A 24481-nucleotide genomic window follows, 5' to 3' on the forward strand; every position below is an offset into this window, starting at 1 on the left:
AAGATAAAATTAACCACATCTTTGAAAAACAATGTTCTTCCAATGGTGGCAACAACGACACAAACGTAACACCCAAAATTATTAGGTAAAATTGCATTTTTGGTCCGCTATGATATCTGTAGAAAAAAAGTAATGAAAACAAACTATAGCCTACAAATTTGTGTTGTATTAGAAAGTTTACAGCGATAAGGAATACAGTACGTGGTATCTATTATCAGTTCACTTGTAAGAGAACTCTTGCTCTGCATGTGCATGCTTCTCAAGCATCCCTCTATTCACCTACGCCCACATTCCATGAACCAGCCAATCTGATGCCAGAAAGCCTATCTTTTAAACACCACAGGTGGACCCTGATTTACCTTGGCACGTCTGTGTTTTCTGCAATTTCATGCTTTGCTCAGTCTTTTCCACAAAGCATGATGTACAATTGTGTGTCCAAACAGGCTGCAGGCATCAGTAATAGTCATCTAGTTATCCAGCATTTCTGTCTGCACTTCACAAATCCAACACCTGGAGGCTTGCAGGGTAAAGTCAATATTTTCAATAACGAACATAAATGGAAACTGCATTTAAATAATTATTTTTTTATTCAAGGACTTTGCTTCATACAAAATGTTATAGTAGAAACAACTGCAGATTTCAAAGTCTGGCCATGGAACAGAAATCAGGCTACAAACAAGTCATTAGCAGAATCCAAAGAAAGGATATGTCAGCTCTTATGCATGAACAGGGCATTCAACATATATCAATACTGTTTTCTTTTATTTATAAATGTTTTTTTCTTTTATGTTTTTGTTTCAACAAATTCCCTAATTCATATCAAAGGTCATTTAAAAATATCAAACAAAACAAAAAAGAATACATTGTATCAAAAAGTACGAAGATAAACAATGGTTATTTCATCATGCACATGCATTTTAAGACCATGCAAACATTAATCCTTCCAAGGAAAACCACAACATTTAAGCCTGGTTGATGTTCAGGGAGAACAGAGCAATTCAGATTTTGGCAATAAATTATAAATGATCCAGTGGCTAAATATGTTTTTTTTTTTTTTTTTTTCTTCAAATCAAAGAGTATCTGAAGAAATGACTTTAGTGATTGAACCACAGTCTAGATCCACTATGGAAACATGCCGAAGGATAATAATTGATGTGCTAGGTGTGATAAGATTTGTTCCATAGTTACAATTTAACTATGCAACAATCATAACAATATCTGAAAAATTTCAGTACAACCTATAACCTCGGTATTCTTCAGCCTCATAGAGTGTGTAGAAAAATATCAGTTTTCAGACTCTTGATTTGACGACGACACCCCCCCCCAAACACCACGACGACGACAAACTGGTTATCTCTGATGCATGCACATAAAGAAACTTGTAGTTTTTCTTTTAATATATAGATATTTGACAGATTTCTGCTTTTTATTCATTGTGCCTTTATACATTCTAAAATATACCTTTTCATAGTTTTTTTTTTTTTTTTACTTTTTTTATAGAAAAGATTTGGTCACTATCATGCTAAAGCCTGAATCTGGATTTCACAGCAGGTAAAGCTACGAAATAAATTAAATACATTTTCAAAGTGTCATCTTGTTGCATAGCCCTACATAAACCAAAAAAAAAAAAAAAAAAAAAGGGGGAGCAATCACCTTCAACATAGCCCTGATACATCAGTGGCCATGGAATCACCTGATTAGCCTATTAACTCTCCAAACTTCAACAGTATTCTTCATCACATAGAGAGATCAGCATGTAGACTGGAGCTCAAAACTCTGTTAATGTGGAACTTATTTTGAATGATACTGGACCTATTGCCCATGGCAACTTCAAGGGATAGTTCACCCAACAGTGACAATTCTGTCATCAATTAGGGTTAGTAATGAAAGAATTTTCATTTATGGGTGAACTATTCATTTAAGTCTCTCTTATTCTATGAATTACTTTTCAATTGCCACCATTAAAACACAACAGCGTCCCAATACAGCAGTTTTTTTGTTGTTGTTGTTTTTTTGCCCTCAGACCACCACACCTTCTCCATTCAGTGGTTAACACAGCTAATATTCCTCTCATTTTACCAGTGTGATAAAAGGGAGCCGACCATATTTCTATACAGCTAGCAGATGGGGAATGGCGGTAGAATGAAAGCAGTGAGTGTGTTTGTGGGTTTCTCAGGGTGCTTGGAGGAGTGCCATGAGGGGGAAAGTTTAACCTTAACACAGACCAGTCCACTGTACTGTTGCCAGGACTTTGACTCAACACAACACACTCATATCAGAGAACCTGAAACACAAGTCAAGCACACACACCTTTGTGTCAGTTCTGTCTTTGCATCTAACCATAAAAGATCAAACCGAGAAGGCAAATAGCAATGTACAGTACTCTCGGCTGAGCATCTTCATCAGGACAGGAAATATACATCATAAATATACATCATAGTTTCGTAACCATGGTCAATCAAGTTGAAGACTTTTTTTTTACATGCAATTTTATAACTGTGGTTATAAAGTCCCACCTGGACAAATATACAACTACTGCAGTTTTTTTTTTTTAGGTATTCCATACTAATATATGCTTTTGGAAATGGAATTTTCAACATTTCATCAAGTACTAAAAATGTACAAAAACGTCATTCAAGGAGACAAGAATTTAAAAAACAAAAACAATCATACTGTCCTATCCATTCAAAACCAAATGTGAAATCAAAGGTACTGTATTCTTTGCTTCTGATTAAGGCCTGCGATCGTAACACCTTGTAGTTCTATTTAACCCTTTTAGGGCTTGTTCAGTTCACTCTCTCACGCTCTCACATGTTGATGTACTAAAAAAGGCTAAGGTTGCATCACTACTACAATGTATTCAAAAGGTTAGGCACTTGGTAATAACATCTGGAGCAGTCGATATGAACTGTAAGACCTGACAGTATGGTGAAGCCATAAGCCATTTGCGTAAAACAGTTAATCTTTACAATACAAAAAAGCACAGAATGAATAGATAAAATATCTACAACAATTGTACATTGTTTTTGTTTTTTTAAAGATTTCACACATAGTAATATGTGCTAGGAATTGTTAACAGCAGCATAATGAACAATCTGCTTACAGTGTGAAATAAATCAGGTGGGACATGTGGGGTATGTGTACTGTATACTGTTCAGGGGGCTACAGATCTGTCAGCATGGTCAGTTCTCCTAAGGGTAGTTCACACTGCCTCAACAAACTCCTACAAACACCAACAAACACAGTTGTTGGGTTTTGTTTTATTAGTGTGTTCCCTGTTGGTGTTTGTTGAGGCAGTGTGACAATGACAGTTATGCTTCCCAACATTTTAAAGTCACGTCCACACTAATACATTTTTGGTTAATAAATCAACTCTCATTTTAGGCCTCTCATCTACACTGGGACGGTGTTTTCCTTGATCAAAAACTGAGACTTTTGAAAACACTCCCTGCCACTGCATACTTTGGAAAACAATTATGTTAGGAAACTGAAAATGGTTTCAATGGAAAATGTATTAGTGTGGATGTGGCCGAAATCCAACAGCCAACAGAATGTTTGAAATGTTGGATTTTGTTTATGTTTGTTGGACCAGTGTGAACCAGCCTTTTGAAAAAAAAAAAAAAAAAAAGGGCAGCACTGCTATTTTGCATTTTTGAAAATAAACATGTTTGTTTAGAATGTTGCTTGTGTTTCTAGTCACTTCTGTAAGGGGTTTACCTTGAAAAAGCCACATATATAATGTCAAGACTTCATTTTCATGGGAAAATGTGCATTTAGAGTGGAGCTCAGAGACTGGCTTTGAAAGAAACTGGCCAGATGCCAATTGCTGTCTACATTAGAAGCACTGGAGTTACATGGGTCACTCTTTTCCCAGATTACATAAGCATATTTTAGCATTTGAGGACTACTGTTTCCTTCACCATGGCAGAGGATTAAGAGAGCCTGTGTTTTCACATCGTGAACTGTCAAGTATTTGCGAAGAGACGAGAATTGTTGAACCTCACCCACCTAACAATGTAGCCTGACTGAAATACATTAAAAGGATAGACACCCAAAAATGAAACATCTGTCATCATTTACTCACCCTCATGTTGTTCCATTCTCTTTCTTTCATGGAACACAAAAGGAGACATTAGATTAGGCAGGCCGGCTCAGTCAGCATTTACTTTCATTGTATGGAAAAAGTGGCAATGAAAGTGAATGGTGACTGAGACTAACAAACTGCCTAAAATCCTTTTGTGTTCCACAAAAGAAAGAAAGTCATATGGGTTTGGAAAAATCATGAGAATGAGTAAATGATGACAGAATGTTCATTATTGGGTGAACTATTCCTTTAAAGTTAAGTAGGTTTCTTCTTTTGTATCTCATATCTGCTGATTTGTGTACATTTTATATTACCTGGACATTCCAAAACAAATACATGTCCACTAACATGTAGTACAGCATTTAACAAAATTAGAGATATTATCTATAAAAGATATAGCTCATCAAAAGCATCAAAACATCATCAGAACCTGTACAGTATGTGTGTAACTTAAAGCCATGCTAGCACCAGTCATTCTTCTCTGCCTCTGGGTAGTACTGCCATGCCCTGCCTCTGCTGGCACTGGTGCCCGTGGTGAAGTGATATCCGTTGGGCAACCCATGGAACTGCTGTTGGGGAGGTGGGGGAATAGCCACAATCGGTATCCCTACAGTCCTGGGAGACCGGCCTATCTGAGGGCTCAGATCCTCTTGGAAGACAGCAAAGGCTTCGGGCTGAAGGCAGCAGCGCTGGCCAGCAGGGTGGTCCGGGGGCCCCAGGAAGGGTTCTGAGTTAATGCGACTGACGGGGGCCAGCGAGCTGGAGATGGAGCCGCTGTGTAAGAGGCTGTTGTGCTCAGACAAACCGCGGCTTAGCCTGCCAAGACTCGGGAGAGGCAAGCCAGCCTGAGCACCCAGAATGTGCACAGGGGAGGAGTTGGCAGTCCTGTAGGCCACGGAGGGACGAGGAGTAAGGGGGGTCTGGGGGAGCTGTCTGCGCCCGCGGCTTGGAGTGCTCGCCTCTGAGGTCAACAACACCGGGCTCCCCTTAGCCCACCCACTGCCCTAGATGAAAATTAAACAAGCAAATCAAAACAATAAAATGATGAGGAAAATGCCCAAAAGGTTAGACAGGGACCAGGAGGAAGGAAGGAATTGGAAGGAAGAAAGGAATAGTAATATGACAGTTGAACAAGACAGCAGAAAAAGACAGAAGATGGCAAGCAGGAACGAAAGGAGGGGGTGGAGAAGGCAGTGAAGACAAAGAAAAGAATGACAAACAAATGCACAGAGAAATGGTGTGGAAGAAAAGTGGAAAGAAGTAAAAGACCATGAGTGGTTGCACTACAGCAAAAGAGAAGATAAACTTGTATGAAGGTAAAATAGTGCCTAAATGATTTGCATGCACAGTGTAAGATTTGTAAAAGTGTAAATGAAGTTGCAAGCGTGATAGAAAAATGTGCATGCACAGAGTAAGATTTGTGAAAGGGTAAATCAAATTGCAAGCGTAAAAATAAATTGCATGCGCACAGAACGTTTTGTAAATGTGTAAATCAAGTTGCAAGCGTAAGAAAAATATTAGCAATACGCATCAACACAAAGTAAATTTGGCGTGTATTCTTCTGACTTCCTTTTTTTCGCGCTTACACTTTTGGCACTGTTTTTGTGCCTAAACATGGCCAAAAACATTGCACACCTGAAATCAGCAATATGCAAGCGAAGAACAGCATGAACATGCATCATCATGAACAGCAAAACAGATTGACCATGTAGAATCAGTCTGTATGTGTAAAATAAACTACTGCAAACGTGTAAATGACTTGTGTTTGTGGCATAAAAACATGCCAGAAATAATCCGATATGCACTGTTCTGTCTTCCCTTTGTTGCGCTTACACTTTTGGAACGAATTTCTCACTGAAAAGAGTTTTGCGGAGGAAACATTTGAACACCATTTTGACATTTATATCAATAAACGGTGTCTGCTCAACTTTACACTCGCAAAAAGAACGTGTATGCATTAATATTTCAGTTTAATATTTAAGAGAGGAGAGATAGCCAGAGGAACGACGCTGAGCCATATGAAGAAGCAGCTTTCTGTCACGTTATTAAACCAATCAGATCAGAGTAAACTGTTCAAGGAAAACCTCATTTGATTGGTTACTAGAAGCAAGAAGACCCGCTTTCCCCCTTGCACTTGCACATCTCTTTTCAATGAGAAATTCGTGCCAAAAGTGTGAGCACAACAAAAGAGAAGACGGAACAGTGTATATCGGATTATTTCTGGAATATATTTATGCCACAAACACAAGTCATCTACACATTTGCAGTAGTTTATTTTACACATACAGACTGATTCTACACGATCAATCCATGTTGCTGTTCATGACACCCTTTCTTTGCTTGCATATGACTGATTGCAGGTTTGCAATGTTTCTGGCCATGTTTAGGCACAAAAACAGTGCCAAAAGTGTAAGCGCAAAAAAAAGGAAGTCAGAAGAAAACACACCAAATTTACTTTGTGTTAATACGCAATTACAGATTCACAACACATGAACTCCACTTATGCAAAGCATTAAAGTATTGCTAATATTTTTTCTTATGCTTGCAACTTGATTTACACATTTACAAAACGTTCTGTGCGTATGCAATTTATTTTTACGCTTGCAATTTGATTTCACAAATCTAACTCTGTGCATGCAAATTTTTCTATCACGCTTTTAACTTCATTTACGCTATTACAAATCTTACACTGTGCATGCAAATCATTTAGGCACTGATTTACCTTCATAAACTTGAGTTTACAATTAATGACATTTAATGTTTACAGTAATGCATTTACAATGGCAGTCTATGGGGCAAGGTCTGCTCATATTGTTGTTAAAGCACTTATGTTCATTCTTACGGTAATGTGCAAAAGTTTTAGGCACGTGTTTAAAATGTTGCATAGTGAGGATTTCTTTAAAAATAATGGAATAAATAGTTTTCATTTATCAATTAACGTCATACAAAGTCCAGTAAACATAAAAAAGCTAAATCAATTTTTGGTGTGACCAACTTTGCCTTTAAAACAGCACCAATTCTCCTAGGTACACCTTGGAGTTGTTGGCAGATAGGATGTTCCAAGCTTCTTGAAGAAATTGCCACAGTTCTTCTATATTTAGGCTGTCTCAATTGCCTCTGTTTTTTCATGTAATCCCAGACTGCTCGATGTTCAGTGAATGGCTCTTTGGTGGCCATGCCATCTGTTGCAGGGCTCCCTTTTCTTCTATTCTATTTACAAAAGGAATGTTTAAGAGTCTAAAATGTATATTTCCTATTGAAACACTAAAGCTGAAGATATAAATAACTATCTTAAGACAAATGTTTTTTTGAAACACCTAAGACTTTTGCACAGTATTGTACATGTGTTACTGGAGCTATAAAGTTGTCTAAATTGTCAGTTTAATGGTGAATCTAATGACCGATCTGATCTTTTTCTAGCGGATCTTACTGACATAATGCTTGTGGGTGGAATTGCACTCTATGTTAACTGTACTTGCGTCACATCCTTTTCTGGTATTCTTAAACATAGTATGAATGTTATCAGGTTTACAGGGTTATGCAGTTTCAGGGATTGAAAGACTGGATATAACTTTACACAGACAAGGTTGGTGTGCCATTCTATCACACTAGACTCATGTTAACATATATAATGTTTAAATCTTGCTTCAAAATAGTGTGCATTTTAAAGTTTATTCCGGTGCAAAGCCCTGCTCCATAGATTCCCCCATTCTAAGTGTATTACTTTTGTATAAATGCTTTTTGTTCGTTTTATAAAATTGAGGGATGAGTAAAAATTATTGTCTGTGGTAATCAACAGCATGCCACAGATACTATCCACACAGTAGAGCTAAACTAATATGGAACCTGGAATATTCCTTCACTTCAGATCTTCATCATTATAATGGGTTTTGGCACTTACCATCCATCGAAATCAGCCTTCATCATTATTAAGTTTTTACCTTTTCTAAATCCCCAAGCAGACTTAAGCTAGATTGCAATCAGAATCATTTTTAATTTATACCTTGATCAGTCTCTAACCCCTGACCCAACCCTTCCTTTGACCACTTGTTCCTGTCCGGTCTCAATCGCCCATCCCACCTGCTTGTTGAGATTCGCCTCCTGGGTCGCGCTGGGCGAGGTGACACAGCTAGCCACGGCAGACTTGCTGTTGCAGTGCTCCCGGCTGCCGTAGCGATCACAAGAGTAATACCGCTGCTTCTCTGCGGATGACGAATGGTGCCTCCTCTCATGGGAACGACCCCGGTCATGCACCCTCTCCTCTATGGGGTCAGCTGCTGTGCCTGAGAACCAACCACAAAAATGAGGAGAAAAGGGCAAACTATCATAACAAGGAAAGTTAGCATCATCTGTTTCTGTTTATATTCGCATCTGTTTTCAAAGAAAACATGTTGAGTGCCCTATATTGAGCACTGAGAGGTTAAACACTTTCTTATTCACTATGTATCACAAGGTTTTGTACAAACATGTTGAGGCCATGCCAACTTGAGTGCATGATGTAAAAAAAAAGAAGAGAAAAGGGGTACATACTAATAAAATTTTTAATTTACGTAACTTATTTTTTGTCACTCAAATTGTGTTGATAAAATAATATGTAATGAAAATAATGCAAAACATTTTTACAAGGGATCACTCAATTTTGGACCTCACAATGTAACATTTTCTAATTTTACACTGAAATGCAATTTTTAACATCCTGCTGAATTTTCTAGAGAGAACTGAAGGAAAAACAAAACAACAGAAATTTCAATAACACTTTACAATGAGGTTCAATTCGTTAACTTTAGTTAATACAATAGGTATCATGAACTAACAATGAACAATATATTTTTTACAGCAATTATCAATCTTTGTTAATGTTAGTTAATAAAAATACCATTGATCATTGTTAGTTCATGGTGCATAAACTAATGTTAACATACAACTTTTGATTTTAAAAATGTATGTGAAATTAACATTAACCAAGATTAATAAATGCTGTAAAAGTATTGTTCATTGTTAGTTCATGTTAACTAATGTTATTAACGAATGTCAACAAATAAAACCTTATTATACAGTGTTTCTGAAATATCTTGAGCTACTGAGACCTGCTATGGCATCACAGTCTCCCCTCTCCTCTGGATTTCAGATTCTTCAGCAAAACACAGGACATTCTCCAGTCAGAAAACTGACTGCCTCTGAATGTTTCTTCCCTGTTCTCGATTGGCCTGCTGAGAGGTTGTCATAAATTAGCAGGTCATGGGTCTGCATGTCTGTCAGCCCCTTTTATCTGGCTAATAGAGGCCAGCTGCAGCCAAACGCTGCAATGCTCTCACACCAGCCCTGCTGCTGCTCTGCACTTCACCAGGCTGAATCTTACCAAGGTCTAGGAACGGTCGAACCAATGCAACATATGAGCCCCAGAGTGCTCTTCCAGTGAGAACACTGAGCTGCTCTGCTTCAACAGCATGCAGCTGTTTTCTACCTTTTAGAGCTGTACTTTACAGTGCTTTGACTTATTTATTTATTTTTAGGGATCTTATGGTTAATAAACTCTTAACTTGACTACTGTAATGCACTTTATACTGGTTTACCTAAGAACTATATAGATAAACTACTACAAAATACTGTAGGTTTAGTGCATACAAAATCCAGAAAGAGAGACCAAATCACTTCTGTTTTAGCTAATTTGCATTGGTTGTCCATTAAATTCAGGATTCATTTTAAGGTTCATTTATTAGTTGTTAAAGCACTGAACAACTTTAGAATCTTCATGCATTTGTAAAATCGTGAATCGACTGTAAAATCGTAGTTTACAGTCTTCAAATGCTGATTTTTTTTTTTAGCACTCAACAATGTAAATAATAAGAGGTCAGGTGAATCTGTTTTTATCTATTATGCCCCCAAAATCTGGTACCTTTTACCAAATGAAATGACTATAGACATGCATTCACATTTTTGAAAATCTTCTGAAGACAGAACTTTTTTAATTAATTAGCTCTTCAGTCACTGCATTAATTTTTGTAACATTTTGTCCTGCTGTGTATGACTCTCTTTCTTCTGCAGAACACAAACAAATATTTTTAAAATAATATTTCAGCTCTGTAGGTCCATACAATGCAAGTGAATGATGACCAGATCTTTCAAGCTCAAGAAATCACATAAAGGCAGCATAAAAGTATTCCATATGACTCCAGTGGTTAAATCTATGTCTTTAGAAGCGATATGATAGGTGTGGGTGAGAAACAGATCAATATTTAAGTCCTTTTTTTATTTTACTATAAATCTCCACTTTCACTTTCACATTCTGAAAGTGAAAGTGAAGATTTGAAATATTCTTCTAAAAATCTCTTTTTGTCTACAGCAGAAGAAAGTCATACACATCTGGGACGGCATGAGGGTGAGTAAATGATGAGAGAATATTTGGGTGAACTATCCCTTTAAGTACACTTTACACTTATATTTCCGTTCTTGCTGTTTTTCTGTTTAAGTTTTTTATTGTTTTTATAACTTTCTAAATGAAAGGTGCTATACAAATACAAAAATGTACAATAATGATGATTATTAAACTGTTGGACAATGGAAGTATATGTAGGTATTGACCTGTAGTTTTGTGTTGGCCAGTTGGTGACCTGTCCAGTGACCTCTGTTTCTTATCTCTGTCCCTGCGATGATGGCATCTGTGACGATGGTGATGATGTCGTTCTTGAACAGGTTTCTCCAGAATGTAGTCATTCAGATTGACCTCCCGAGGGCGCTGTGGGGCAAAAGTGGATGCAGAGCGTCTCATGGGGGAATCAGGGATAGGCTGAGAAAGAGCACAAGTGGAAGTTAAATAAAGTCAGTTTAATGCATTTGGGCATTGTTATCTGGGAATATTACATATGGTGTCTAATAACATTGAGCCTCCTTTTAATCTTAGATGCATCAAAACATGGATAAACTAAAAACCACAGTGCTCTAAGGAATCATTATGGTACCAAAGTATCAGAGGTGACATAAAAATCAGTGTAACATCTGTAGCAGCTGCCTTAATTCTTATTGAGGAATACACTCATTTTGGGCTTAGAACCTGAATTGATGCCGCTATTCACAGGTGCATTTTAACAGTGTCTGTGCCTCTTAATCTGTCTGAAATGATCAAAGGTCAGGTGTTTCCTCTGACTCACAGTACTAGACTTACTTTAATTTCATGTTTTGCAGTACAACAGATGGCTAATCTCTAGATTCCTATTGAAACTAAGTAAAAGCAATCATGTGACTTGAAAAATTACATAAAAGTTTAGCTTAGTTCCTTTAGTGGTTCAAGACTATAATATATTCATGATAGACCAAAACATTTAAAATTTAAAAAGTTGAACATACTTCCAGTAAAGTCCCAGGAAAGTGACGAGAGTGACTCCTCTGATGAAGTACATATTAGCAAACCAAATGGAAGCCATGGGGAGGGAAGACAAGGAGAGACAAAAAAAGACTCATTTTAGTTGCAGTTTTAGTTACTTAAAGGTGAAGTGTATTATTTGTGCCAATAGTAGCACCAAATGCAGAAATAATTGCAAAAATACACAGAAGTCCACAGAGGCCATAAATTAAGTTGTCATAATTAGGTAGAAAAACTAAAAATAATGCATGGCCTATGTTGGCTTCCGTATGTTTGGAAACCATAATTTTGGTGCTGCTACTTGTGCAGAAATGACACACTTTGCCACTTTAAATAGAAGAACCAGAGTTTCCTACAAAATCTGTGAAATCATGAGTCAAGTGGATTAAGGGGGTTCATTCAATGAAGGCTTCGTCAGACTGATTCAAGCTTCGTCATACTGATTCAAACAGATAACTTGTGAGTTTAAGTCTTTTTGATTGATTCATTAAAAGAACCAACTCATTTTGTTCGTTCAAGAATCAGACTACAATAGTCATGCTGTATGTTTGTTTTTGCATGCAGTAAATATAATGCAATAGAAAGACCTGTTGTCTTGGCTTTATTTTACAGTACACAATCTTCATATCTCATCACATTCAATTCAGACTGCAAGCTTATACAGTACTGCACAAAAACATAAGATGTTTCACAAAAACATTTGTCTTAAGATGGTGTGGCAAGGAGGAGGGCGGGGCCGGGCCGTGATGATGCACGCCCGGCCTCTAATCAGGCTAATCATGCCGATGAGAGGGATAGGTTCGGGAGAGAGAGCGCTACAGGCAGCTGCCCTGTATGTGTTTATGTTTGTGTGTGTTTTTTCTTTAATTAAATATTACTTTGATGCTTCGTCCGGTTCTCGCCTCCTCCTTTCCCTTTTACCCTGTTACATTGGTGCCGAAGCCCAGGAAGGAGGAGGGATGCGCCGTAGTAGAGTCCTTGCCACTACCATCCACCCCAAAGGAGCAGCCACGGCCATCCGTCAGGGGACGGAGGAGCCCGGTCGCCTGAAAGTGGAGGAATGACCACCGACCGCGCGGTGAGGAGGAGCTCAGTTGGGCCACTGCCAGGGGCAGAGGAGACCCCTACCATCCAACAAAACACGGCGGGGCATTCTATCTGCCAGGGGAGGAGCGGCTGTCATCCATTAGAGGGTGGATGAGTGACTGAGGACCAGGCTACGGCGTATCAGAGAACTGGCGAGTACGTTTTTTTTTTCTCTCTCTCCTCTCTCTCTCCCACTGTCGCTCCGTGTTAGCCTTCCCCTCTCTTTTTTTTTTGTTGCTTTTCCCACCCCTTGTCTCCCTCCCAGGTCCGAGAAGACAGGGAAGACCTGCCGGCCGGAAGGGCAGCCCCCCCCCCCCCCCCCGAACTGAACAATCTTTAGGAATTTAATGTATCTCAGGCTGTTATTTGGCTCTGTTCCTTTCCTTCTCTTCCGATGAGCATAAGGCTTGGAGGTGGCTAGGTGCCAGTAGAGAAGGGGTTTCTTCCATAGAAATCAGAGTGATTTGATCCATATTGGCAGGTGCTGAAATGTTACATACAGCGTCTAATGTCTCTTATCGGCCAGTCCGGCACTTTAAAGAGATTTGGATGGGAATCAAATTTGGGAGTGAAATAGAGGCACTCAGTCAGCCCATTAGCAGTGCAGACATGTGGGATAGGTGTGATTTGATAGGAGAAATATCCTGATGAGTCTTAATGGACTGTTTTTGTCCAAATGGAATGTGAATTTCTACTCGAATGGTTTTAGGTCTATTTTTCCCATGATGCTGTGGTTTTGATATACTACAACATTAAGCAAACTGAGATACCAAAACAACACAACCCATTAGTGAAATCCAATGGTCCTTTATCCAGTTGTGCAAGTTGCATTTAAAACAAATACAGAGAAACACCATATAATTTTCAGACAACACTCTCATTGTTAAATTATTCAGAATCCATCTCAAGAATTTTGTGACTAAAAAGGACTGTATACTTAATCTCTTTCTTGGTATTCTACGTATTTTCATTGTGAACATCTCTCCATTTCTCTCTTTGCCAGCACAAGCAGAAAAGTGATCCAGGACACAGATCTGGAAACCTACCAATGACTAATCATGTTATGTTTGCTTCCCCTGTGCCCTCAAATAAAACAAATATTCCATTTTCATTAGAACTGGCCTGTAAAAACAATGCACTTACGTGCATCAGTATATCAACATTTGTCTTGTTGTCTTTAAGAAATAGGGGTGAGATTACCGGTATATATCCAACTGTGGGAAGAAGCACAGAGGATATACACCGATCAGCCACAACATCAAAACCACCTGCCTTATATTGTGTAGGTCCCCATCGTGCCGCCAAAACAGCGCCAACCCGCATCTCAGAATAGCATTCTGAGATACTATTCTTCTCACCACAATTTTACAGAGCAGTTATCTGAGTTACCATAGACTTTGTCAGTTCGAACCAGTCTGGCCATTCTCTGTTGATCTCTACGGTAACTCAGATAACCTCTCTGTACAATTGTGGTGAGAAGAATAGCATCTCAGAAAGCTATTCTGAGATGCGGGTTGGCGCTGTTTTAGTGGCACGAGGGGGATCTACACAATATTAGGCAGGTCGTTTTAATGTTATGGCTGATCAGTGTATCCAGTACATAGAGGCTATGGCTCTGTGGTGCAAACAAAACATTGCTCTGTTTGTTTGAGAATCCCAACCAGCCCAACACAGCAACACTGACTTAACCAATGGCTTGAGTTTAGGGTGGGACCATCTGTTTTTCTGACTAATGGAAGATAGGGGAGTGTTCAGGAAAACCTGTTTAAAGTGTAATGAATAAAGATCTATTTCATTTCTTTATACATCATGTTGCAATTTGTTTTTTGTTTATGTGTAAGATTTCAATGCTGTCAAAAAGGTTAATAGCACACTAGTCTGACAGTGTCACTAGTCTGACTATGTCTAGCTAGTCACCCAAATACGTGTTAAGTTTACCTGCATCTCTGTGTTGAGTTTTGGCATGGATACTGCACGCCCTTGGCCCTCCAGACCGGCAGCAGTCGCTGTGTTGGCACTGTTGTCCATCTTCCTCATTTCTACTGACTCCTGACACATGTGCACACAACAGGAGATTTAATATGCACCAAAGAAAGACACAGTATGGTGTGTGACAGATGTTCAATGTTTTTGATCGCAGCACCTGGGCAGTATTTGCATTTGAAGCTTCTTCTGATTGACCTCTCGAGATTGGCCGTCGTTTTGACCTGTGGACCTCCCTGGACTTCTCTGAGGCCCAGGATGAAGATCCTTTAATTGTGTTGTCAAGACTGATCAAGAGATTTGAAAGAGGAGAGAACATGTTAATGTAGATATGCAATTAAACTAATAATTTTATTGTGTGTTAAGTGTATGTGGGATTGGGTTTTATGCTCACTGTGTGCGTCCGTTGTTGAGTGTGGTGGAGCTGGATCTGATTTGAGCTTGAAACTCTGAGGGAAAATCCACACTGTTCATGGCCTGATCTTGCATGTGGGTTAGAGGAAGAATCGGCTCTAAGAGAGCACTGACTTTATTCTTCAAAGGGAGAAAATGGCAACACATTGTTATGTTATGTAAGCATTAACTGACTGCCATAACCTGATTAAGCCAATATTCTAGTATAAGAGTTTTTGAGGGTCATGTAAAATTATTTACATACACTTATTCTGAATATATACTATAACTGAACATTCATTTCAATCTGCACATGTCAAAAAGAAGGCATTCTGGGTGTTATCAGATACAGACAGTTGTGAGAAGTCAAGCTATTGAAGAAACAAATTTTTGGAGCAAAAAAGAGATAACATTTTTATGCTGGCTTGACAAACCCAACATACGGTTATTCTGTAAACTTTGTTTAGGGTTTTTTCAAAATCCCTAAACCAAGACCAAAATTTATAACACTTTCAAGCTACAACCACCAAACTCGGCACAGACCTCCAGACAGTTCTGACTTAGTGTTCTTCGTCTTTTCTAACTAATCGGACTTGTGGTTTTCACACAGCAGACAATTAAATATCTGAAAAATCCCATAGACTTACATTGACGGAATGTTCAAATGGGCCACTTGAATGCTCATTAATTCAATTTTCAACAGCTATCTTTCTCTCTGCATCTAGCAATCTGACTGTCTATGTGACTAGCTAGGTAGTTTGCCTTACAATAATGTCTGTATAACCATGAAAATATAAACTTCAAGCCATTTTGCTACTCATCAGACTCTTGTCAAATGGCAAGAGTGAGCATCTTTACTACTTCCTGTAGAGACTAACAAAAAATGTGCATGTCTTAGTTTATTCAGAATTGTTGATTACCATGTACACAGAAATTTTACAATAGCTGTAGAACACGTAAACTCTTAATTGGAATAAAGGCTTAACCAGAATATAGACCTTAATTTGTAAAAGGATGTCTTTGTAAACATGGTCAGTGTTTAAGGGATGTGAGTGTTTATAAGTATCACCTGAGATCCATGTCCTGTTTGTTCTCTTTGCTGCTGTTGCTGTATTTGAAGCCTTTTTGCTCTGTTCTGCTTGTAATAGTCAAAGATCATAAGAGCTGCATACACCTTCCCCACTGTAAGCTCATTGGCTGCAAAAGAGAGAAATGCATTGTCATGTGATGTCTGAAATTTCCAATCGTGACCACAAGAGATCACTGTAAATTATCTGTGTTTGAAGTTGTTTTGATGTATGATGATGTGTGATTACATGTGTTCTGTATTGATAATTCATGTTTGTCTGTACCTCAGTGTTAGTCTTGTGATGTGTGGATGCATGACTTTGAAAGTTTTTATTTTATTTTATTTTGTATGGCAAAAGTAAGAAAGACTTCCTGGTAGGTGATTCATAATATGTTTACGTTTATGTGGGGTGACCAGCAGGTCCATAGTCTTCTGAGACAGGTTTGGCCAGACTGTAGCGAGCTCTTTCTTCAGTTCAGCATCTGACAGACGCTGGGCCACCATGCCTGTGGAGATTCATGAACACAGATGCAGGAGGCTAACAAGCTTATATCCATTAGAAATCACTTACCAAAGTAATCTCTGGGTGCTGTGAAAGCCTCCGGCAGTTCGTTTACTGACATGATTGTGTCACAAAAAAAAATAAAAAATCCTCTAGAATAACATTGGAAGTTTTTATTTATTTTTTATTTTTTTGGATGTTGTAAATATTTGCTTTGTCAATTATTCAATTACGATGCTTTACTAAATGATGACCTGCATCATGAAATTTGGTAACAATTCAGTTTTGTTCAAAGCCTCTTTTCATCTTTTGCCTCTGCCATTGCTACCTCAAATGCACCTTTATTGAGAGTAGATTGGGGATGTGGATTTATCCAACTGAAAATAGGTCAAATATTTTATTTTTTATAAGAATTAAATACGCAATTTTGTTAATTATGATCAGTTAAATTACACAATCAATGCATTGAATTTCCAGTGTATCCCAATGTATTTTTTCCACCTACAGAAGGCAATTGTAATTTTCGATGTTCCTGAGGATTTGGACTGGGCAATGAAACTACAGAAAGCCCTCCGGTGCCAAAATCCCATAGAGATATGGCAGATGCTACACACACCAACCCACACACACTGCTCTAATGAGCGGAGATGGCACTAGTAGCAACAAAAGTACCAATCATACTCAATGATGTGGGCAGTGTGAGTGAGTATATCTCTCCATCAGAGAGAGTATCAGGCAGTAATTACATTTGGAGTTATTCATAAAAGATTCCAGTGAAACATTTGAAATGTATTCTTTAAATCTGCAGAGTCTTTAAAAAGAGATGGAGGGCTGGGGACTTTTATCTAGATTTGTAGACAATAATTACACAATAATTTAGACAGTATAAGGGCACTATAAAGTGCACTAGACTGACCTGATGCCAGTTTGATCTCCAGGGCAGTGCGGATCAGAGCCATCAGAGTGGAGGTGAAGTGCACAGTGTTGTCATCTGCAATGGGCATATTCATTTTCACCAGCCGCTAGGGGAAGCCAGGAGGGTAATTAGTAAGATAAGAACACTTCTCAGAGACAGCATTGCCCAGAACAACCCAAAACACTCCAACAAAACCATTTGTGTGCATCTAAAATAATGCATGTTTAATTCATCTCTCAATTGAAACAATTAATTTATTCTTGTTGTAAATCATTAAATATATTGGACATATTCTGTAAAGCATGATGTTCTTATCTTAAGGCAGATAAGTTTAATGTTTTAAGCACACAAACAGTTTTGTTCTCATAGAGAGTAGAAACGTACAGAATCAAACATTCACATTCACTGCTATAGGCTACGATCTGCAACCAAAGTGCACTTGTGATAAACCAACACCGATTCGAGAGTGAAGATAAGCATGTACACATAACCATGAGGTGCTTTAGAAGACATGGGAGCTCGACTCTGAGGTTTACTGATCAATAAAGCAAAAAGCTACTTTTAGAATTTAGAGTTTCACAGTAAGTCAAATAGTGAGCAGAAATGAAAAAAACACTAAATACACCAGGAACTTTCATCATCCTAATACAGTCTGCTATAAAAATCATCTTAACAGGCTAAGTGTGTAATTTGTGCCCCACTAGTGGCACTAAACAAAATTATACAGAAAGATCAATAAAGATAATAAAAAATCTATCCAATATTTATTGGACTGTTTGGTAATGAAAAGATAATGACATACAGTATATCTCTTTATTATTTATTGTACCAAAAGGAATTGCCAAAATAACTGTTAACCAAATAACTGCTAAACTGTTTTCAAACAAATCTCCCTTCAGCCACTGTTCGATCAAACAGGTAGTACCTCCCTAAACTAATTTCATTTGTGAAGCCAGTGTTGTTTACACCGGCCCCACAAACAAACGGATTATTATTCCATTTGGTTCCGCTAGTGGTGCAAAAATTACTCAGTGTCAGTTACTGTATAGTGAAGAGTTGAGCTCCCCTGATCCAAAAGAGCATACATTTACTAGCAGCAGCAGTGCAAGAGAAACAGAGCAAAGTCAGAATGGAAAGAGAAAAACAGTCTGACACACACACAGACATACATTCTCACACACAGCAGAGAGAGAAATAGAAAGAAGGGCAACAGGAGAGAAAAAAGAGAGAAGAAATGGTCAAGTGGATGAGAAATAGACAGCACAAGCAAGACAGGGAGAATATAAACGAACGACTGCCAAGAGAGGAAGAAAGAGGTCAAGTGCATAGTTCTCATGATTGAAAGCAACTTAGGTTATACATACACTGCTCCATGAAAACAAGGGTGAGGAGGAGGGGCCCTTTTGGAGTGACACCATCTACTCTAACATAAGGGCTCTAAAAGCTATGTTTTCGAAGGTAAATTTGGGGCCCTTAAAGGAATATTCCAGGTTCAATACAAGTTAAGCTCAATCGACAGCATTTGTGGCATAATGTTGAATACCACAAAAAATGTTTTGGACTCGTCCCTCCTTTTCTTTATATATATATATATATATATATATATATATATATATATATATAAAGATCAAAGTTACAGCAAAGCACTTACAATGGAAGTGGGGGCTAATTTTGGAGGGTTAAAAGGCAGAAATGTGAAGCTTTTAATTTTATAAAAGCACTTACATTAATTCTTCTGTTAAAACTCATGTATTATTTGATCTGTAAAGTTGTTTAAGTTGTAATTTTTTACAGTCATTTTAGGGTTTGTTGACATTACATCGTCATGGCAACAAAGTTGTAAAATTGTCTATAACTTTAAACAGAGAAGGTTAGTACAGGATTTATCATACTGAAATCATGTTAACATGCATATTGTTTATGTCTTGTGGCTATACTTTTGAAAAAGTGAGTATTTTAACGTTCAAAAATTGGCTCCCATTCACTTCCATTGTATGTGCCCAGATTTTTGCTTTTTTTTTTTTTAAGAAAAGGAGAGACAAGTCAAAATGTATTTTTGTGGTAATCAATAATATGCCACAAATGCTGTCAATTGAGCTTAACTTGTATTGTACCCGGAATATTCCTTTAAGAGAATCACAAAGAAACCCAGAATGGTCCCAGCAGAAAGAACCAAAGAGCAATAAGGAAAATTTTTATGCAAACTGAGTTTACATAAATAATTTTGCATATAGTGCATATGATTGCTATTGAATTTTTAGTATTGTCGTGCACAAACCCTTACACAATGCAACTTATTGGCAGATTTTATACACATAAGGTATGATCACAAATCATAGAAAATTTGGGGTCTATGTCTTACTCGTTAATAATTAGACTTTTGTTAATAGATAAATGGCTAAGTAACATTATGCTAAAACTATCATTAGTCTTTGACCAACCCTAGATGACACAGGAAGTGGAAGGGGGTCTCAAATAAATAGGAAAAGGGGGAGGGACTACACCAAAGAGAATACAACAAACAAACAAGGAAACGAGGAGGGAAACAATGCAAGAGCACAGAGATTGGCTGAAGAATAAGCCAATGGGAAGACAGTACGAGCGGAGGGGGGTGGGACATGTGAAGTTGAGCTACCTTGTAGGCGATTCTTGGAGGACATTTCTTTCCCAAACCTAAAGGTGGGGACATGTGGAGCAGCATCTCATACATATCGAGGTACTTGATACAGCCACTTCACAGTGCAGACAATGCAAAAATCCCAAAATAAAGAAAAGGATGGGGAGTTAGAGAGACAGAAACAAGGGGGACAGAAAGTAAACCGAACAAGATGAAATGAAAAGAGACAAAACAAACAAAAAGACATACAGACAACAAAAAAACAGAAATCTGTGTTATTTAGATTTCCAAGAGTATCATGGACGGGATGCCATCTTGGCCTGGCAGGGTCAGAGATGGATCCCAAAGGTTAGAGGTCAGAGGTGAGAGAGTTGATCCCTGATAAGGAGAGATGAAGAGGTGAGTGATATGGCAGGAAAAGTGGATGGTGACAGCATGGCTGCATTGTTTGGACGATGTCTGCATTTGCATGCTGAGACATCGAGGGGAGTTTCCACTTTCAGTGCACAGAAACAAAGGTTCCAATGCCAGTTTATTTTTTAATCAAATCACAGTTCCTGTTCCGCCTAGTGTCTTTCAATGCAAATTTAATTTGAAATGTTTATCTAAATAATGGGTATTAGCATTAAAGTCAACCGGTGAGAATTAGCTATAAATGTAAAAATCTGTATCACTGAATGAAATTACCCTGAGATTTAGTCAATTGTGAATATGATAACTGTTCTTAAGTGAGATAATGGTTCAATTATACTTTCAATTTGATTAGGTTATAGGTTGATCTGTGGCTTTGAAAGCTTTGTTTCCCATTCAGCATCATTAACCAAAGCCAGTCAAGTCTGGTGGGGCAAGTGCTTGTGTGTAGGCAAGTCATTTGTGCACAGCCATTCAAGTTCGGGTCTCTGTGCATTTGCACACAGAGCCCATACGAGTGGAAGAAGTTGCTTGGGTTGCAAACCTTGTATGCTACCCTATTAGGGCAGTTCTTCCCTAAGCCAAGGGGGGGTGAGATAATGCGCAACAAATTGTACATATCCTTATAGGAAATCCGTCCGCTGCGAAAAGAACAAGCAAAACAGGACACACACATATAAAGAAAGCTCGGAGAGCACATTTGTGTTTTGGACAGATCACATCCACATAAGGATGACCACGATTCTTATTCACACATTATCATAAGGAACATGGAGGAATATTCAGAATTTCTGTTATTTATGTGTTTGATCCTGAGAAGACACAAAGCCTTTGAGGACTAACAGGTTCACTCTCAACTGCTGCCAAACTGAGTTACTATATTTATCACAAGAGAAGGTCTCCATCTGGCGGGGGAGTGAAGGCTAAAACATACCATGCAGCCGGGTCGTACTCCGCCCACACTCTGATAAACTCATCCAGGTGGTGAGGGCCCAGAATGGAGGAGTCACGTGTCAGATACTCAAAATTGTCCATAATGACAGCCACAAACAGGTTCAACATCTGTGAAAAGTGGAAGAAAAAAAATACTTTGTAGGAAAAACATTGGGGTATGATACGAATTTCAAACGCAATGGAATATTTCAGTGCCACAACCAACCAGGTTCATGTGTTTTAGATAGGACTGTCAATTGATTACAAATTTTGAGCTGGTTAATTATATGATATGTTGCTTAATTAATCAAACGAATCCCAATTAATTACGCATATTAAAGGCACAGTCCACCCACAAATGAAAATTCTCTCATCATTTACTCTCCCTCGTGCCATCCTAGATGTGTATGACTTTCTTTCTTCTGCTGAACACAAACAAAGATTTTTAGAAGAATATTTCAGCTCTGTAAGACCTCACAATGCGTGAAGAGTGACCTAAATTTTGAAGCTTCAAAAGCATTTTTTGCTGTCATTCTCCACATTCAACTCATTTTTCAATTACTCTTCTGTTGTTTTTGGTGATTCACATTCTTTGTGCATATTGACATCTACTGGGCAAGGAGGAGAATTTATAGTAAAAAGGACTTAAATATTGATCTGTTTCTCACCCACACCTATCATATAGTTTCTGAAGATGTAGATTTAATCACTGGAGTCTTATGGATTACTTTTATGCTGCCTTTATGTGCTTTTTTGAGCTTCGACATTTTGGTCACCATTCACTTGCATTATATGGACCTACAGAGCTGAGAAATTCTTCTAAAAATCTTTGTGTTCAGCAGAATAAAGAAAGTCATACATATCTGGGATGGCATGAGGGTGAGTAAATGATGAGAGAATTTTCATTTTTGGTGAATTATTTCTTTAATATTTGTTGAGAAAAACCCATTACATTTTTGTGGCAGGTGAGTGAAGAATTGATAGACATGATAGACATGACAAAAAGTTGCTCTGAATTGTTTGTTTTATTTACATATAATTGAACATAAGCCTATCACTTGCCTATAGTCCACAGCAATCTGTCAGTTGTTTCGTGGTTAACTTCGGGACACTTAGAACACTTAGGGGTGTTCTTATGTATCATCTGCATTATTTTTCAGTTTCTGGTGACTGTGCAAATACTGTACGGTCAGACAGATATCTTTGCCCACTGTTTTTTTTCTGCGTCTCCTGAGCACCAACAGCATGTTAAGTTTAAAATCCATTCAACTTTGAAAAACGTGTCTCTCGAAAACCCTAAATTTTCTTCCATTCCTTGCACTCCGTCCAGCTGTTTTTTGATGTTTTGAACATAATTTTGGAGGTACTTCACGCTTGAATTGTTTAGATGGTAACCAAATCCCTTACTATGGAATTTACGTAGGAGTCAGGGTTAGTTAAATTAGTTAACTGTTTTAACATGTAATTATTTACATAATTAATTAACACAATTAACGATTAAAATTGACATTCCTAGTTTTGGATAATCTATCAAGCAGTTTAAGGCACAGAAGTGATGACATGCTACAATAGGCCTTTCCCAAATGGTGCACTTGATGTGGACTTTTCTTATTGGCCTTATTGGCATCCGTGAAGTCCACAAGACAATAGAGGGTTTCATTTGTCATTTTATGATTCAGCACTGGTGTTAACTTCACAGCAGACTATTATCTAACCAGCAAAGTGTAGACCCGGAGGAAGACTGCAAGGGCTGAGAGTGACATTTGGGACAGGGCCAATAATAAGCCTGTGTTGTGTGGTAAATCTCTGAGCACTGACCAGGAAGGAGCAGAGGAAAATGAAGGAGACAAAGTAGAAGTAGGCAAAGTTGCTGCCGCACTCCTTTCCGTGGGTGCCTGAGCGCTCGTCACAGGTGCGTTTGCCCAGACAGGACAGCATGATCTCATGCCAGGCCTCACCAGTTGCACTCCTGCAGGAGACAAAAGATGGATCTGCAATTAAAACTAACTTCATGTACTGTAATTTGAGAGCACTGAAGGTTGTTTTGCAGCTACATTAGAAACATGATACACTTAAACATACAAAAGCACACAGAGCCTTTGATCAAACATCACAGTAGTGTTACCAGCCTCACACTCCTAACACACTGACAACCTCCTGTCAACACAACCAATTAACAGATACCCCGAGAGCACACAACCCTGCCTGTGTGTGTGGGAGAATGTGTGTTTGCGACTGAGAAAGAGAGATAATATGAAACACGGATGGATGGATGGATGGATGGATGGATGTTAATACATGTGCATAAGGTGTGTGTGCAGACCTGAACAGCAGCATAAGCGCTTGGAGGAAAGTGCGAAAGTTGTTGTGATGATTGATGGCAGTGTCTTCATTCAGCTCAATGTTCCCAAACACCTGCAATCAAAATATTACCATGAATGAATGTTTGTTTTAAAACAGAACCATAAAAGAGAAAAAAACATTGATATACTAATCTGCCATTGATACATTTCAGTGCATTGCAATGACCTTTTACTGGTAATCACTATTAGTAGCTGACGCACTGAACAGTACAATACAGTACCTGCATTCCAATGATGGCATAGATGAAAAACAGCATGGCGATTAGAAGGCAAACATAAGGCAGGGCCTGGAAACAACACATGAAAAAATCAAGTCTTCTTTCAAGTGAACAATGCAATGCAAGTCAAAGCAGTCAAAACAGAGGAGAGCTACCTTAAAAGACTGGACAAATGTCCAGAGTAAGATGCGGATGGTGTATCCCTGTCGGAGGAGCTTGATGAGTCTGGCTGCTCTGAAGAGCCTCAGGAAGCTCAGGTTCAGCAGACGGTCCTGTGGGAACACAAGCTCTTTCAATTTGAATCTTCACCCATTTACTCTATCATTCAGCATCCGACTCTCTTAATCGCATCAAGAAACATAAATGACAATATTTTAAAGGATCTCTATAAAACAAGATGAAACCCTATGAATCCCTTCACAATGAATTCGAAATATCAGGCAAAAATCCATGGTGTTTTTTAATTCAGAGGATGTTTTTAGAGTTTTCAGAGAATTAAAAAAATTTGGCATTGGATTCTGTAAAAAGCATGAAAATTGTTTTGGA

The 24481-nt window shown here is 38.3% G+C and overlaps 1 protein-coding gene across 1 annotated transcript in view; it reads right to left on the bottom strand.

The window, feature by feature from the left end:
* Positions 1–606: 606 nt before the first annotated feature.
* The window catches only part of LOC127420016 (voltage-dependent N-type calcium channel subunit alpha-1B-like), a 168264-nt gene continuing 144389 nt past the window's right edge, over positions 607–24481 (bottom strand). The window contains exons 33-48 of the mRNA XM_051661923.1: positions 24091–24207; positions 23939–24004; positions 23678–23769; positions 23173–23323; positions 21356–21483; positions 20029–20125; positions 17394–17499; positions 16329–16481; positions 15976–16103; positions 14908–15047; positions 14674–14800; positions 14469–14579; positions 11429–11467; positions 10667–10871; positions 8165–8367; positions 607–5088 (exon numbers count right to left, since the gene is read on the bottom strand). Of these exons, the coding sequence (XP_051517883.1) occupies positions 4546–5088; positions 8165–8367; positions 10667–10871; positions 11429–11467; positions 14469–14579; positions 14674–14800; positions 14908–15047; positions 15976–16103; positions 16329–16481; positions 17394–17499; positions 20029–20125; positions 21356–21483; positions 23173–23323; positions 23678–23769; positions 23939–24004; positions 24091–24207 (2406 nt within the window). The 3' untranslated portion in view covers positions 607–4545. The remainder of the gene's footprint in view (positions 5089–8164; positions 8368–10666; positions 10872–11428; positions 11468–14468; positions 14580–14673; positions 14801–14907; positions 15048–15975; positions 16104–16328; positions 16482–17393; positions 17500–20028; positions 20126–21355; positions 21484–23172; positions 23324–23677; positions 23770–23938; positions 24005–24090; positions 24208–24481) is intronic.

The sequence above is a fragment of the Myxocyprinus asiaticus genome, chromosome 3 (genome assembly GCF_019703515.2).
Source record: "Myxocyprinus asiaticus isolate MX2 ecotype Aquarium Trade chromosome 3, UBuf_Myxa_2, whole genome shotgun sequence".
NCBI classification, from domain to species: domain Eukaryota; kingdom Metazoa; phylum Chordata; class Actinopteri; order Cypriniformes; family Catostomidae; genus Myxocyprinus; species Myxocyprinus asiaticus.